Genomic DNA, 16,882 nt, shown 5'->3' with positions numbered 1-16,882 from the left:
GGCAAGTGTCCATCCTAAATGGCCTAGTGAGGCCTGACCTCCTTCCTCCTAGGGTCCCTGAGCTTTTGTTTTAAGCAATAGAATGTATCCATCCCTGATGGCCTGGTGAGGGAATCTGGGGGATCTGAGCCAGCTTCCCAGGACAGAGGCCACACTGTGCCTTTCTATGCCCACTGTTCCTCTCATAGTGTCCCTTCCCTTCTGTTCCCTTCCCATTGTACCTCTTCACTCTTGCACCTTCCTCTCTCCCTTTTGTAGCAGCTGGCCAGAGGAAAAGGGGCTGTATTCATATTGGATGCTTCTCTAGAATCCTGAAGGCTCAGAGGTTAGGGGCACTTGACTCACTTGCTTCTAAAGCTGAGCATGCCTGAGAGAATGACCGTGAAGGCTGCTCTCTTTCCAACACTCATCCCCTTCCTCCTGGCCTCTTAACCAGGGCCACATTTTCTATTACAGGTCAGTTGGAACACACTGTCCCATAAAGAGAAAATCACTGGAATCTACGAGGTGGAAAATTTTAAGCTTCGTGCATGATCTGCATGTTGCAGAACCCCAACACAGACTCAGCCTTCACAGCTGGTCATGTGTTTCTCACACTGGGTCAGACAGGGGCATTACTCACATGAAAATATAAGAACAGACAGCCAATCAGTGTGGCTTGTGGTACTAAAAAAGTGATGAAAAATAGTGGAACACTTTCAGAGTTTTCCAATACACATATAAGCACAGAGGATACGGTGACCTGGGGAAAACACAGATATGCTTGTTAATCTCTCTGAATCTCAATGTATGTTCCAAATCGAGGAGCAGCTCATCTTAAAGGTATTGCATTCTGAATTTTAACTCCAACCTCATGACCCAAAGTGAAATCAACACACATCTCCACTAACATTTTCTCTGAGTGACATAAATAAATTCCTTGGGCCTAGAGCATCATGAATAAGATATGACTGGATAAACTTAGAACCCAATACGCAGAATATTTTCATTACAGAAAAGAAATAAAAAGTTGGCATGTAGTGCTTCTTGGGGATAAAACTCAGAACAGTCAATGAGCAATAAACATAGGGAAAAATTGAAATTGATATTTTAACAGGAACACCACCATCAACAATGGAAGGAGACTTCTGGTGACTCTCTCAGTGCAGAAAGGTAAGCATTCACCAACCTGGAGTGGCTTAGGCAGACGTGTAAAACACAAAATTCAGGGACAAGAGAAAGTCACAGGAACATCCCAAGCCCTGGATTCGTCTCCTCTAAAACCTTGCAAGGGCTTCTTAAACCTTTAGCGCTTCTGATTTCCTTATCTCACAGACCATCATTTTTTGTGGCTGTGAGAATATTTTTCTTTTTCTTTGTGTTAAAGGCACCCATGGCTTCTCACAGCCTAGAGAATAAATTCCTGAGCACATTCTTTAAGGCTAGCCATGTGCAAATTGATACACCATGATGAGGACCCCCTGTCCTCCAACTTGAGTTCCATGCACAGCCTCACAGGTGGTGAGCCATTCCTAGGACAAGCTTGGCTTCTCTCCTGCAGGCCTGCTCACCCATTATCCACTACAGGCATCCCTGTGCTTCCCTCTATGTGTTGAAATCTTGCTCTTCTTGAGGTTTCACTTTCTTATGGGGCGAGGGTGTGGGGAGGGCTGAGAATTTGATCTCAGGGTCACTTAACCACTGAGCCACATCCCCAGACCTTTTAATTTATTTATTTATTTATTTATTTATTTTGAGATGGCATCTTGCTAAGTTGCTTAGGGCCTCACTAAGTTGCTGAGGCTGGCCTCAAACTTGTGATCCTCCTGCCTCAGCCTCTTGAGCCGCTGGGATTACAGAGGAGTGCTAACATGCCCAGTTAGGTTTCACTTTCTAAAGAAAATCTCTGCTTTCATTTTCATAGGTAACACCCTTCTCTGGTTTCTACAAGCATCTTATCACTCCATTGTATAACAGACTTTTAAGACAGAATATAACTCTGCAGGCAATCTTTTCTTACCACCCAGTTTTAATAAGTGGTTATTTATTATCTGCCTTTCCTCTGAGAACTCTTTCAGGATGAAACTTATCTATTTAATATCTCTTTTTTTCCTATTATTAGTCTTCATTTGTGACACACTGTGGTGGAAGTCAGTAGGTACTTATTGAAGTAATAAGTTACTTTTTGTATCCTGAAGTTACAGTTAAATTATATTACTCACATGTTACACAAAGTTTCCCTCCTAATTTAGACAAAAGAAGTGTGGTTTTGTGGAATTAATTTTTTCTTAGGCAGTTTGGAGAAAGTACATTCTAGTTTTAACTATGCTAGTAGTGGAATGTGTAATTGCTTAAGTTTGTGAAGGGCTTTGGATTTTCTTGTTTTGCAGTAAAACAAAGATGTAGATAGTCTCCAGACTTCCTTTTAGCTCAAAACTTAAAATTCTAGAAACAATATGGTCACCTTTAAAGAAAGACAAGAATGGAAATGGGATGGGGGAAAGATGCAGATTTTGAAAAGAATCCACATGTGAGGAAAATGTCAACTATTTTAGACTTCGATATTAATTTATTATTCTACTGAGGGTAAAATTTAAAATATTAATTCAAATCATAGGCTAAATACATAAGTGTTCACAAGAAACATACTTACAACATAGAAGCAAAATGACCAAATACCACTATTTTTTTTCCCCTTGCGAAAGGTGAATGAAATCACATATGTCAAGAAGATAAGGGACATGGCATACCCAATAGCACACAGCATCTGAAATCAACAGGAATGTGAAATCAAACACAAGTGCAATCTCAGAGGATATTTAGTCTCCCCAACATTGTTATGGCACAGGATTTGACAGTCACTGAATTTATGACAACATGCTACCAATAAAAGAGATTGAATAGTCAAATCCCCTAATTAAATAAAAATGCCATTTGCTTCATGGAAATCGTCACTTACTTGAATGAAATAATTCACAAGCGTAAATACAGTCTCTTGGGAGTTCAAGACGTAATCCATTAAATACATGAAAAGGAAAAACAGGCAGTACAGCGGCCAGTCCACCAGCGCCTGCCCGAGCCAGTAGGCGGAAGGAAAGAGGCCCGAGATCCGCAGCAGCGACCTCACGCTGTTCTGGTTACGAGAGAGCAAAGACACGAGAGGACTTTTCAGCTGAGTCTTCGGATACTGCGGGCCAAGTTGGAGACTGTTGAAACAAAACCCTGATTTGTGGTGGCTCTGGATCATGGCTCTGGACTGAAGGGTGCGGGTTGTTTGTGGACACCAATGTCCAACTGCTGCTTTAATGAAGGACACTAATATGGAACACGACAAAGACCTCAGAATAACCGAGGCTGGAGGGCTGCGTGGACGGTGGGTGACCTCATGGCTCAGAGGGGAGGGGGAGGCGAGTCCACCTGTCTCAGCTGCTTGCTTCCCACCAGGGTCTCCTGTTCTGTCCCTCTGTGAAGTTCTGTGTAGGTAATACTAGGTAGGATGCAGTATTAAACTACCACAGTTTTCAAACACCCCAGAAAACATTCATAATTAAATGTGGCTTGATTAATTACATATACCATATAAGACATTCCCATGTAATATATAACAGTATTAGTATGTTAATTATACATTATACCTAGTAGTATATAATACATATATGATTTTTTTGTAACCTAATGTATACAGCAATATATAATTTCAGTATAAATATATAATTACTGTGGACATTGTATTAATTATAAAGTTTATAAAATTCTTATATCATATATTGGGTATAAGTTATGTAATTAATATTATTAAGCTATCACCATGTTAATTATCACATATTATTAGTATTGTTACATATCAAACATAATTAAATATATTTTAATTATACATTGTGTATAGTATGCATGCTATATACCATTAAATATAGTATGCATGCTGTACACCATTAAATATAGTATTATATTTTATATACTTTATATATTTCATATAGAAGTATATGATCACATATGTCACATGGAATTATAGGTATATAATTGCTTTATGCTTTCATCTGAATAAAAGAAGTTAGGGTGGTTCTGTCATAGTCCACATTCACATACTCACTACCCATCCAAATATGTATGTATATGTTCATAAAAGAGAATTATAAATATAAATGTAATCTCTGGTCATTCTCTGAAAAAACACATAAAATTATTTATTTTAAAACTACATATCAATTGATGTGATTTTAGCACACTTATACATTGAACTATTCTAGTAATATGGAATCATTTTTTTTTTTCATTTTAAAAAACATCTAAATTCAGGTGTTGGTGGGCTCTGATTAGTTAGGTGATGCTCCTAACTAATTTGTAATGTGACCTGAAAATTCATATCAAAGTCTCCCAACATCACACAGATCCATTCAGGTGGGAGAAGGGGTCAGGACTTGGTGATTGACTAGATACACTGGGACGAGAGGAAGGAAGGATCAACTTGGGTTGCCGGGAGGGTCACAGAGCACCTGGTACTTCTGTTGAAGAACACAGAAAATAGGAAGGGGTGTGTTTAAGAAAATCCCAAATTCAGTTTTGCAAGCATGAAATTTGAGACTTCTCTGATACTTACAAAGGAAATGCTGAGAGGGAATCTAGAGTCACATTGAAGTTCAAAATAGAGGTCAAATTAGAGATGTTCATGGAGTCCAATCTGTGAGTGAGCAGCAGAGAGGGAGGATTGGAAACCCTAGTGGTAGATGAGCTTAGCTGGGAGACAATAGCATTGATCATGAGAAGGATGCCCCAAGCTGAGAGCTGAGGATTTCCCAACTTATACAGAGGGGTAAAACCTCCGAAGAAACAGAGAAATGACAGACAAGGTCTTAGGATAAAGACGGTGAAATTGTGGTACAGCCAAAGAAAATTCGTTCTGGCGGTTTCCTTAGGAGAAGTCTTAAAGTCTGGACAACATTAACTCCAGAGTGACTGACTGCTCTCTCACACCTGGGAACAGCATCTCTTAGGATTCCTGCAGATTCTACCCTTGAAAGGGAATAGTACATGGGGTGTGTTCTCTTTTCCTGGGCAACAGAACTAGTTTGGGAGAGGCAGGAAGTGAAGCAGAGGAAGGAGAGGAAACAGGGATACTTCTGCAAGGTCTCATGGATTTTATATAATAGAGTAACAAAAATGGAATGTTAAAATATATTCTATGGCAATCTGTGACTAAACTAATGAGCGTTAGCTTGAGATGGTCATATAAACGTGCCACCCTATGACTGCCCTTCAAGACTTGACTACTGAATCAGAATCTTCATTTTAGCAGGATGCTCAGGTGATTTGTAGACACATAAGCCATTCATTTGGGTGAATGAAAAACTGTGAATCAGAATTTACAAATTGTCAGCTCAACACTGGAGTTTAACTTTCTACATTCTGACTTTTCCAATGTGTCATTTCCTCCTACTTCAACACTGACTTTCCAGTTAACTTTTTTGAAGTATAGTTTTTAAACAAGAATAAGTACCCATAATAAATATGCAGCTACATGAGGCTTGATGAATGCATATATTAATTCACCACAACCATCAAGGCCTGGAGCATTTCCACTGTTCTCCCAAATTTCTGTGCTCCTTTCAAAAGCCTTTACTACTGGTTACAAAAAAAAAAAAAAAAAAAAAAAAAAAAAAAAAAAAAAAAAACCCAAACAAAGCAAAAACCAACCAAACAAACAAAAAACCCACAAACATGTCTTCAGTCACTACAGGTTAGTTTTACCTGAGAATTTCACTTAAATGAAATCCTTTAGTATTTTCTCTTTTGCATCTGTCTTCATTCTTGGTTCTGAGATTCCTCCACACCAATGGATTTATTATTTTCTCTTCTTTTACATTGCTGAGTAATATTCTATCATATGACCATACCAGAATTTACCAGTTCACATCTTGATGGAACAGTTGTGTTTTTTAAAGTTGTTGACTAGTATGAATAAAGCTTCTGTTCAAGTCAATGTGATTTTCTTTTCTTTTTTTTTTCTTTTTTCTTTTTTTTTTCCAGTACTGGGGGATTGAACCCAGGAGCTCTTAGCCACTGAGCCACATCCTCCTAGCCCCTTTGATATTTTATTTTGAGACAGGATCTCACTAAGTTGCTGAGTCTGGCTTTGAACTTGTGATTCTCCTGCTTCAGTCTCCCGAGCTCTGGGATTACAGATGTGCACCAACACACCTGGCTTTTATTTCTTGAATACTCAGGAGAAGAGTTGTGGAGTTGCAGCAGGAGGTGTATTTTTAACTTTACAAGAAACAGTCAAATTGCTTTGCAAAGTGATGGTCACCACCTGTGCGTGAGAGGTACTAGTTTCACCACTCCTCAAAAACTTGATTTCGCCAGTCATTTCAACAATATTCATGTTATGTAGGAGTATCTTGTTGGGGTAACTTTCTCATTACTCATGGTTTTAGCTATCATTTCATGGCACTATTTTCCATCTGTCTGTCTTTGGTGAAATAACTGTCTAAATATTTTGCCCATTTTAAAAATTCACTTATGTTCACTAATGAGGTATGAGTTCATTATGTAGTTTTGATAAAACTAGTTTTGTCAGATACATAAATAGTGTGGACATTTTTCTATCAACCTGTGACTTGCCTTTTTTTTTTCTTATTGGTGTTTATACAAGGAGAAGAAGCTACTTTGATGAAGTTCAAGAGTAAATATTTTTTTCCTTTTATAGTCTATAGTACCTCTTTCTCATCTAAGAAATATTTGCCTACCCCAAGGTCTATGATTCATTGCAAATTAATTTTGTGTCTGGTGTGAGGTTTGTGCTAAGATCACTTTTTTTTTTTTTTTTTTCATAATGGTATCAAGCTGTCCCATCCCAATTTGCTAAAAAGTCTAGCTTTAACCCTGAGGGAGATAGGGACCGGCTTAAGCAGCCAGGACAAGAAGATGAGTAAGGAGGTCTGGGCCAGGGCCAGAACAAAGGAACATGGAGAGGGTCTTCCAAGGAGGCCAACTTCCTGCTTGACAAAAGTGCATGTGGACGCAATCGGGGGACCCAATTAGACAGACACTTCTGTACTTGTGTCCCTAAGCATGGGATCCAATAGAAAAACTAAAACAGACACATAGACAGAGGGAGCACCAATGAATGACAGCGAGGGGCATGTGGACAGGGGAGGAGACAAGGAGGAAATTCCAGAGACCATAGAAAGAACAACCCAAATCTCCCCCACTGGACTCCTGGCTCAGGGGCCCCTTCTCCCTGCAGAAGTCTGTCTCTGTAGCTTTTGCAATAAACCTGCTGCTTGCTTGCTCTCTCTGTGTCCTGTTCTTCAATTCTTTGCTAAACGGAGACAATAAACCCAACACCCCTAGAAAGTAACAGCCTAAGTTGAGCTTCTGGGCAGTTTTACTGAAATCAGCCGATGATATTATATTTGTGCATTTATGTTTGAAATGATTATTCCATTTCAGATACCTGTGAGATTATTCTTAATTAACACAACCTGTTCTTAATGACTGTAACTTTGTAATGAGACTTAAAAGTCAGAAACTCAAATGTTCTAACTTTTGTTTTTTTCTTTTCCAAAGTTATTTTGTCTATTCAAGGTTCTTTGTATTACAATCTTTAGAAATTTTAGAATCATTCTCTATTTTCCATTTATTTATATATACTTATATTTCCACTTATGAAACTTCCTGTTATTTTAATTCAGTAGAATTTATGCCTGAATTGAATGCTCAATTATATATGCATAAGTATCTTCATGGAAAATCTTATATTACCATTATCTTTGAATTAAACAATTTAGTGGAAAATTTCATTACTCATTGTTACCTTGTAATCATCAATGCTGCTCATGGCAATGTAAGGAGGGCAGGTAGATGCCAAAACCAGCCAGAATAAGGTGTATCCCAGGATTTCAAATGGATTATCCCATATTCTCTGGAAAAGCAAAGAGCACAGTGAACTGAAGTAGGGATTTCTAAGTTCATTTTCTGCAATAAAATTTCAAAACATTAATCAATTTTATGGAATCCTGCTGCAGGTTCCTATTGAGATTCTCAGTCCTTTCATTATTATTCTAGCTTTGAAGCTTCACTTTTAATCTTTTGACTTTATACTCAAATTTATAGGTAAGGAAATCAATTCAAAGAACATGCACACGTTAATCACATCCCACAGTTGGAAAGTAGTAGCAGCAACCCTCTCCTTAACCCTCTCCTTACCTTTGCATTCTAAACTTTATTCTGATGCTAAGTAATAAGTGATAATTCAGAGTCAACACTTGGAATTTTCTAATAGGTCTTATTTAGAATGTGAGAGCCTACCTAAATCAAATACCATACTCCTCAGCTAGTGAGAAGTCATCCCAGTAAACATTTCGAGACCAGATCAATCTTGGGTGAGGATTCACAAGTAGAGGTGAAGAAAACGAGAAGGGAGAGCGAAAGCATGGGAGAAAATTTATTGCTGTTCCTGATCGTGACCCTCTTTAAGGATGGAATAATTGCAATCTGTCTTACAAGTCAGTGCATGTTGGTTTCATGACTCACAGTTGTTGTGTGAGCACTTGACGGAAGGGGGTAATAACCACATCCCAGTTATCTTCAGCTGGGGCCTCAGAAAGACTCTTGCTAACCACAAAATCAATCATGAGAGTGACTTTACTGTCATGCTCCTGGTGCACACAGAGTGTGGGCCCCTTCAGGCTTCAGTGTGAAACCATTGACTCTGGGTGAAACAGGGGCATGGCAGTCTGAAACTCCAGGTAGCTCCTGCTTTGGGGGCAACGAGAAGGTAAATTTGAACACCCAATAAAACGAGTTGCTGGAGATAAAGTAAATCTGTGGGGTACATAAATACAAGATGAACTAGCCAGCTGGTATTAGACTCGTTCTAGTTAAAATAGGATTCCCCTAGAGAGGGAATTTACTAAATTATGGTATCCTGCTTTAAGAAAGTTGAGAAGACCTTCGCAGTCATTAAAGGTTAAATGAACCATCACAGCACACATTCTAAAATTAACTAATGCTCCATGTGTGACTAAAACCTTTGGCTTTAATTTTTAAATTCCTTAAGCACCCTTAATGAAAGACATCTTTATTTCCTGAGCACTTAATGAGATGGTATGAGAAGGTGACACAAAATTTTTTGTTGAGCATATGAAAATAATGATGGATATGTGGTTCATTCTATATAAAAATGGGTAAAGGATCAATGTCCATCTATGTTATCATAAAACTCTAGAGTTGTGTGAGATGGAAACAATTTGAGGACCACTTGCATCCATTTGTGTCTTTAACAAATAAGTTATTTAGTGCTTATTATGTTCTACACCTTTTCCTAGGTACAAGATATTGATACACATGTGTTTAAGAAATACACGATCCCTGTATCTCCAAAGGGGTGAAATTATTTATGAAGTAAACAAATCATTATAAGCTATCATAGTTACTCTGTTTTCCCAACTTAACGGGCTGTGTGCATTCCAGTCTCCTGGGCCTTTGTTTAGAAACAGGAATTTTTTCATCCCGTATTTGGGAAAGCTCGCCTGGTAGGTCTAAGGAAGGCCAAAAGAATGAATACTTTGGACAAGAACCTGGCCTAGTTCTAACATCGACAGTGTGCAATTCCAGGCTTAACTTTGTCCTGAATTCTTAAAGTTGTGAAAACGTCACTCCTTCTCCTTTCCTGCCGGCCATCCTGTCTGCTTTCCTCTGGTACCTCCTTCATTTTTCTGGTTCGTTAATTTTTTTTTTTGCTAGTCACAGTGCCACACAATTTCACTTTTTTTTTGGGGGGGGGGTTTCATCTTTTTTCTTTGGAAAATGTCTTGTTAGTTCTACTTTGCATTTTAAAAACATTTGAAACTCTAAAAAAGTGGATTGAATTTTCCAGAGCTGCAGAAACAGCATGAATCCAAATGTTAATGTGTAACAGTGTGGTTCACTCACCAAGAATTAGATGCCAGCTCTGAAAAGCACAATCTGGGAGGAGAGTCCATAAGAGTTATACTCACCCTCAAAACTGTGCTCCACTCAGTTTGAATATGTGCTGATGGTGTAAGCATTCCAAGTAGCCCGTTACTAATAATATCCATGAGAACCGGGAAACAATTCAGTCTTTTGGTATTGCACGCAAATAAAAAGTCATATTTCTAAAACACAGACAAGTTTATGAATTAGCAAAGATCTTTGTGGTTTTTTTTCCCCCATAGAAGCCAAAATTTAATACTTTAATTTGAGATCACTTTTCAAAATTTTGGTTTTTTTTTTTTTTTTTTTTCTCAGTGCTGGGGATAGAGCCCAGGGCCTCACACATGCTAGACAAACACTCTACCACTCAGTCACATTTTCAGCCCCAAGATTATGTTTTTAATGTGATGCAAAATAATTTTTTAAAATTCACAAACACTTTGTAAGCAAAAAACACTGTGGAAATAAAAACAAATACTAGTACAAAAGAAAACATGTATATAGTAAACAAACAAACAAACAAACCATGCATTTGATTTTCAGGACACTAGTGTCTTGCTTAAGGATAGAATCAGGTTTTGGGTGTTTATTGTTTAAGAATGAATCAGAAGTTCCAGATTTATGTATTAGAAAGCCCCTTGAGAGAAACTACAGATTCTTTCACATAAATGTACACTTGACAAGGGGTATTTTTACACCATGAATGTTACTAATATACACAGTTTGTATTGGTAAATAGTGATAGATATATAAATTTATCATGTATTATACCAAGGAATGCAATTTGCCAAGTAATAAATGAAACAGTACTTGTTTTTCATTTTTGCTTCTTAAATTGGAGACTGGAGTACATTCATGTTATGTTAGCTTCCCACACCTTTGGTAAAATTACTAAATGTAGACCAGCATACCTTTTCATTACGAAATACTGTTATGGCTCCATTATAAGAAGGGTCATCTACACCATTTCTAGTTCCAGTTGCATCTACTTCCACAGCTATGCTCTGGCGCTCCACGGCATGGACAAACTCATCAATGCTCTCCCCTGAGATGTAATTTAACAGATATTTACAAACTTAAAAAAATTAATGTCAATTTGTATAGTTATGTTACAATGTCTTTTAATGTCACTTAATGTAACATGGACTGTAACATGCCTGCTTCTGTGAATGAAGAATCTATGCATTTCTCAAGGAGTTCACTTTGTATAAGTATTTGCTTAGATAATGCACAAATCTTTAAAAATACCAATTGAGTTTTGAGATTGTTTTTGTTTTCTCCTAGAATCTTGGAATGGAGGTTTTAGTGACAGATAATTCCTACTAATTAATTAACCATCAAATTTACTAAAGCTCACTTTACTACTGAATAAGATTAATTAATTAATTTATTTATTACTAATAAATAAGATTATTAACTGGATTTCAAAATGCCTCTTAATAACGGGAAAGCAACCTGTTGAATGGTGATTATATGAAAGACTCCACAGCCCTCTCCTCCAGAAGAATGACTAATAACTATAAAAATTACTAAAAAGAAAAACCCAACTGGTAAAAAATCTCTGGAAACTGTCCCAAGGGTATATAGAAAATGAAGAAATATTTATTCAAGCAAATCTGCTAAAATTTGGTAAGAACTCTTTCTGAACAGGTCAGTAAGCACACGAAGAGATGTTCAACACCAGGAGCCTTAGCAAAACACTGATACAATCCACAGAGTATTGCTAGACACTCTGTGATGGGTGGAATAAAAAGACAGGAAACAATGAGTGTCAGCAAACCTATGCGGAAATTAGAACCCTGGTGTGAATATAAAGTTTTTCACTTTGAAAAATAGTTTGGACATCCTTAAAGTTACATCATCTTGTAACCCAACAATTGTAGTCCTAGGATGACCCCCCCCCCAAAAATGAATACTTATGTTCACACAAAAATGTACAGATTAACATTTTTAAAAGCAATATTTATGTAACTAATTAATGGGGGAAATTATCCATCTGTGATGGGTGACTAATAAAATGTGGTGTCTCCCTCCTACAGAATATTATTTAACAGTTTAAGAATAAAGTATTAATCCATGGATCCATACTACATTTGAAACACATCATTACCTGTGTTATTGATGATCAATAATCGAGTGAGAGGGTCCTGTGGCTGTTGTCCAGGAGCCAGGAAGTACAGATGAGGAGACAATTCCAAAGTGTAACTGTTTTGATGAACTTTCACCAAGATATACTCCAAAAAAAGAGGGAAAAATCCAACCACCAGAATCAACAACCTGTTTGGGATAAAACTGCCAATGTGAGTCAATGCACGATGGTTTCCTAATTTTTAGAAGGGTCTGAGCAGATTGCAATGTACTGAGGTCAAGAAATTGTGAAAATTAAACACAGCTCTCTGCCTCATTTCTTGAGTATTTTGTCCTTTTTCCTCCTAAATTGGAGGGAAGAAACTGTAGATTTATCCTGTCCCTTTCCTTGCTCTGGCCTTTGGGCAGCCCATACCCCTCTGTGGGATGTGTCCTGTCCCTCATGCTCAGATCCTGCCTGCCTCCCATGCTCCAGAGCGATGCTCTGCCCTCTGCCAGCCATTGCTCAACACCTCGCCCATGACTTTCTTCATGTCCACTCCTCTTCTTATACTTGGGAGTGATGTGATTTCTTTAGTTTCCAGGCTCAAATCTTTAATTATAGTTTAGTCTTTATTTTCCTACATTTTCCATTCAGATAAATCAAAATATCTTCTTATATGGCCATTCTGTTTCTTCAAAACCTTTCCCCATCCTTAATTTATAATTACATTTTGTCTGAAGTCAGCAAAATGACGGGCATCTCTTTACACTTCACTCTCTCTAGACCTGTATGTAGTGTTTCCAGTTTAATGGGGAAGGTTTATTCTTAAGTCTTGCTCAAATTCTCATTACTTATTTCTTTAGCAAATATTTACTGAGATTCAATTGTGTGGCAGGCTACTGACCTCCTTATTCCTAAAGCAAAATACAGTGTTCATTGTATTTTGACTGACCGCCGAGGTAAGATGGGTGTTAAGGTACAAAAGGAGATGATGTGAGTTTGGGAGCAGGGACTGTGTCTTCCGTGCATAGAGTCGGGAAGGAGAGTGAACTACTTATACCGACTGGAGGGGAAATCTCGATATCTAGGGAAGAATGAGTAGGATAACTGCTAAGATAGGTCCTGGGAAAGAGGACCACTTCCTAACACGGCTGCCACCTTTCATAGTGCAGAATTTGGGTGAGAAGAAATATTACAGGGAAGTTCACAGCATTCCAACTTTTCCTCTAGAATTGTCTCTGGACCTGTTAGTCCCCTAATAGAAAACCACTAGGACCACTGACTAAATAAATATAATACTTTTTCCAGTTTTGTAGACACAGGGAATTAAAAAAAAAAAAGTTCCTCTTATTTTTACCCCTTAGTTATTTTCCTATACATCAGCTAAAGGGAAAACTCTGTGGCACTCTGATACTTACAGTGATAGAAGAGCTTTTCTTTCATGCTTCAACTTTAGCAAACGAACCTTTGCAATTGCACAGATCTGTCGACCCCAAAGAGCCATGCCTTCTACTGTCTTTCTCATCTCCATAAATGAGGAGAGAATTTGTTCCATCTCAACAAGTCTTTCTGTGTCCCCAGTTCTTCCCCCTTGTGCTTCTCCTAGAATGTTGATACCTGCAAACCACAAAAGAAGCAATTTATTAAATCCCACTTCAGATGTGTAATATTGAGCCTACGGCATGATCTTGTTTGATGGTAGTTCAAGTCTTTTCCTGTAGACACAGCCTTCCTGGCTGCTGCCTTGAGCTAGGAAAATATTTATAAGGTTTGTTTTTTGAACAGAAAGAGGAGTGGAAAGAAGCTCTTAGATAATTTGAATGTGCACTGTACATTCGAGAGATGAGATTAAAAATGCAAGGTCTTATTAGTGCCTAGTGTAATTTGCAAATTTAGTAAAGAAAGCCATCTTCTGTGTGTTCACTTAGAGAAGCAAGCTACAGATTGACATGCTACACACAGGGAGTGAATTATGAATGATAAGTTATCTGCCTGGGGGTCAATTATAAATCGTCATTACTGGAGAGATTTAAAATGTGCACAGTGTTTGAGGCTGCACTCTTCTGCCCTTTGCACATTCTCTGCTATCTCTAGGTCCCCAGGATGCTGCCCACTGTACAATGCTAAAATAAGCCTGACTCAAAGCCCCAGAAATGCACAGAAAAATTCACACTCTGACATAAAGATCTTGAATAAGATAGCGGTGAGAAGCACATTAAAAGAATAGTTTTAAATAATAGATATTTGTCATTTTTAATCCATTAACAGATGAGGGCATCATGAAAACTAAAAAGATTAACTTTCATTAAAAGAGAAGCTATTCCATTCATAAGGGAGAAGATTCCTGTGTCTGCATTCATCCCTAGGGACAGGGCAGAAGGAGAGCCCACCAAAGGCATGGACAAAGGGCCAACAGCAGGAAGAAACAAACCCTTATGGTCACATGTGGGCTACCGTACCCATCTAGACCCTTATGGTCACATGTGGGCTACCATACCCATCTAGACCCTTATGGTCACATGTGGGCTACCATACCCATCTAGAATCATGTGGTGGTGCCCAAGTCACAAAATGAGTCCACACTCTCTACCAATTCTTTCCCAAGGAGGCCCTTCACCAAGTGCATGCGAACAGTGCACCAGAGGTTGGGGCAGAAGGAAAAAGAGAGAGAGCCACATGGAGGTGCCCAGGGCCTCCTGCAAGACATCATGAAGGCAAGTGGGGCCTCTCTGTGTGAATTACAGCATCCACCCAGAGCCAGCCCACGGAAGGGGTAACTGAGGACCTAGGGGCCTCTGCTGGGTACAGCACTGGCCACTTCAGTGGCCATGTTGAAGTCTGCGTAGAGGGTGGTAAGGTGGAGGGAGAGCTGGGGCAAAGTTTGATTTAAGTGAAGAGGAGGGCTCAGTTCCCAGTGGTCAAATAAACCAATAAATTTTAAAACTGCAATAAAATAGGGTGGCAGGCACAAAGTCAAGGAAATTTCTGCTGCTGGGGATTTGGTGGTGGTGGTGGGGCTGAGAACAGTCAGGACCCCTGTTCTGAAAAAGGGCAGATGCACTCTTGGAGCTTCATAGCCTAACAGCCATTAAAAAGAGAATGTGTAGGGCTAGGGATGTGGCTCAAGCGGTAGCGCGCTCGCCTGGCATGCGTGCGGCCCGGGTTTGATCCTCAGCACCACATACCAACAAAGATGTTGTGTCCGCCGAGAACTAAAATAAATAAATAAATAAATTCTCTCTCTCCCTCTCTTCTCTCTTAAAAAAAAAAAAAAAAGAGGATGTGTATCTTACGCATTTTAAATTTAGTTCATTATTTGGAATTTTTTGGTTTTATTCATATTTAAACACTTGAAAACATATGTATGCAGTCATCATTGTTAAATGATGGGACTACATTCTGAAAGACAGATTGTTAGGAGATTTTGTTGTTGTGAGAGATATATAGCTAATACCAACAAGGGTAAAATACAATTATGCACTATATAAAATACAATTATGCACATTTCTGCCAATGGTGGATGGATATATGATGCTGGTACCTCAAGATTATGATGGAGGTGAAAAATTCCCATCATCTAAATACATCATATTCATCCTTATAAAATTAATTGTTCAATGTATAATTCTCATGTTTGTGTTAATACTGATATAAATAAATCTCCTGTCTTGCTAATCATGTAAAACTATAGCATATATGAGTTTGTTGTGGCATGAAAGAAGAGATCATATGGTAAAATAAACTCAGTTTTTAGATTAAAAATGTCCCCAAAATGAGTTTTATCGTTTTAATTAATTACAAAAATGATAACAACTTCTAAGAATAGAATGATCAAGATTTTTTTAACTATCTCACTTCTCCATAATTTCAAAAATATCAATGAGTGCAATATAAAACATAAAATCACCAAATGGCTAGAAAAATTTCGTAGAGATATCTTTTTCTTTAACTGGGCAATATTTTATAGATTCAAAATTGAGGGGTGAAAGGCTGAACCATACATTGGCTAAATTATATTCTTCTGTGTACATTTACAAATATGTAACAATTAATTCTATCAATATATACAACTATACTGCAGCAATAAAAAAAAAAGTGGAGAAAAACAAACAAACAAAAAAAGAGGATGTGTGCTTTTCCCTACTTCCCTACCCTAACTTGGAGGTTGTCAGATTCCAAAAGCTTGGTATATGCCTTGCTCACTCACCCTTAAACATTTTTAGCTTCAAAAACCAGGTGCATCAGCAAAGCCAGTGATAAACAACCCAAAGGACAAAACCGCTGAGGAGACACCAAAGTAGGAAGTTCCCGGGCCCTGAACCTGTTATTTGCGTGATTTGTCTTCTCTTAAAAGCTACAGGGACTCATCCTTACCACAGGCAAATGCAGCATCATTAGGAGAGAGGTGATTTTGGCTCCAGGACAAGGAAAAACACCTTTAGAAGGCACCCAAAGGCAATTAATACGGCTAAACTCTAACCACCCCTGCAAGCAACCCTTTCCCATGAAGAACACTCAGCCTCTCCCTTTGTCAGGAGCCAGCCCCACAATCCGGATTTCCACACTGCATTCTGGCTCTGCTTCCTTTCTCCTAATTCCCAGCAAAAGCCTCACCTGTGTGTTTGCAGCCATGTGATTCGATTTCACTCTCACCCATGCTAACTCAGAGATTCCTGTAGGTCTGTAGGTCACAGAGAGATCTGAAGAGTTTAGCACCAATGCTGTAACTCAAGGTCATGCCAAAGGGAAAGATTTGATTTGACCTTCAAATCATGTGGAAGTTGGAAAGGAGGAAAAGCTATCCAAAAGTCCACAGACTTGCCAAATACAGATCAGGTCAATCTAGTGATCTGTATCAGCATCCTGACAGAAAAAGAG

The 16,882-nt window shown here is 38.4% G+C and overlaps 1 protein-coding gene across 8 annotated transcripts in view; it reads right to left on the bottom strand.

The window, feature by feature from the left end:
• LOC101960680 (ABC-type organic anion transporter ABCA8) overlaps nucleotides 1-16,882 on the bottom strand; it is a 93,825-nt gene that overhangs the window by 13,522 nt on the left and 63,421 nt on the right. For all 8 annotated transcript variants that reach the window (XM_078041794.1, XM_078041792.1, XM_078041795.1 and 5 more), the window contains 8 exons: nucleotides 13,423-13,621; nucleotides 12,044-12,210; nucleotides 10,845-10,978; nucleotides 9,978-10,115; nucleotides 7,793-7,900; nucleotides 2,939-3,112; nucleotides 2,633-2,746; nucleotides 623-742 (listed from right to left, as the gene is read on the bottom strand). In XM_078041794.1, the coding sequence (XP_077897920.1) occupies nucleotides 623-742; nucleotides 2,633-2,746; nucleotides 2,939-3,112; nucleotides 7,793-7,900; nucleotides 9,978-10,115; nucleotides 10,845-10,978; nucleotides 12,044-12,210; nucleotides 13,423-13,621 (1,154 nt within the window). The remainder of the gene's footprint in view (nucleotides 1-622; nucleotides 743-2,632; nucleotides 2,747-2,938; nucleotides 3,113-7,792; nucleotides 7,901-9,977; nucleotides 10,116-10,844; nucleotides 10,979-12,043; nucleotides 12,211-13,422; nucleotides 13,622-16,882) is intronic.

Source organism: Ictidomys tridecemlineatus, chromosome 3, assembly GCF_052094955.1.
Source record: "Ictidomys tridecemlineatus isolate mIctTri1 chromosome 3, mIctTri1.hap1, whole genome shotgun sequence".
Lineage (NCBI taxonomy): Eukaryota > Metazoa > Chordata > Mammalia > Rodentia > Sciuridae > Ictidomys > Ictidomys tridecemlineatus.
The sequence above is the reverse complement of the archived record's forward strand: the minus strand, read 5'-3'. Positions and strand labels throughout refer to the sequence as shown.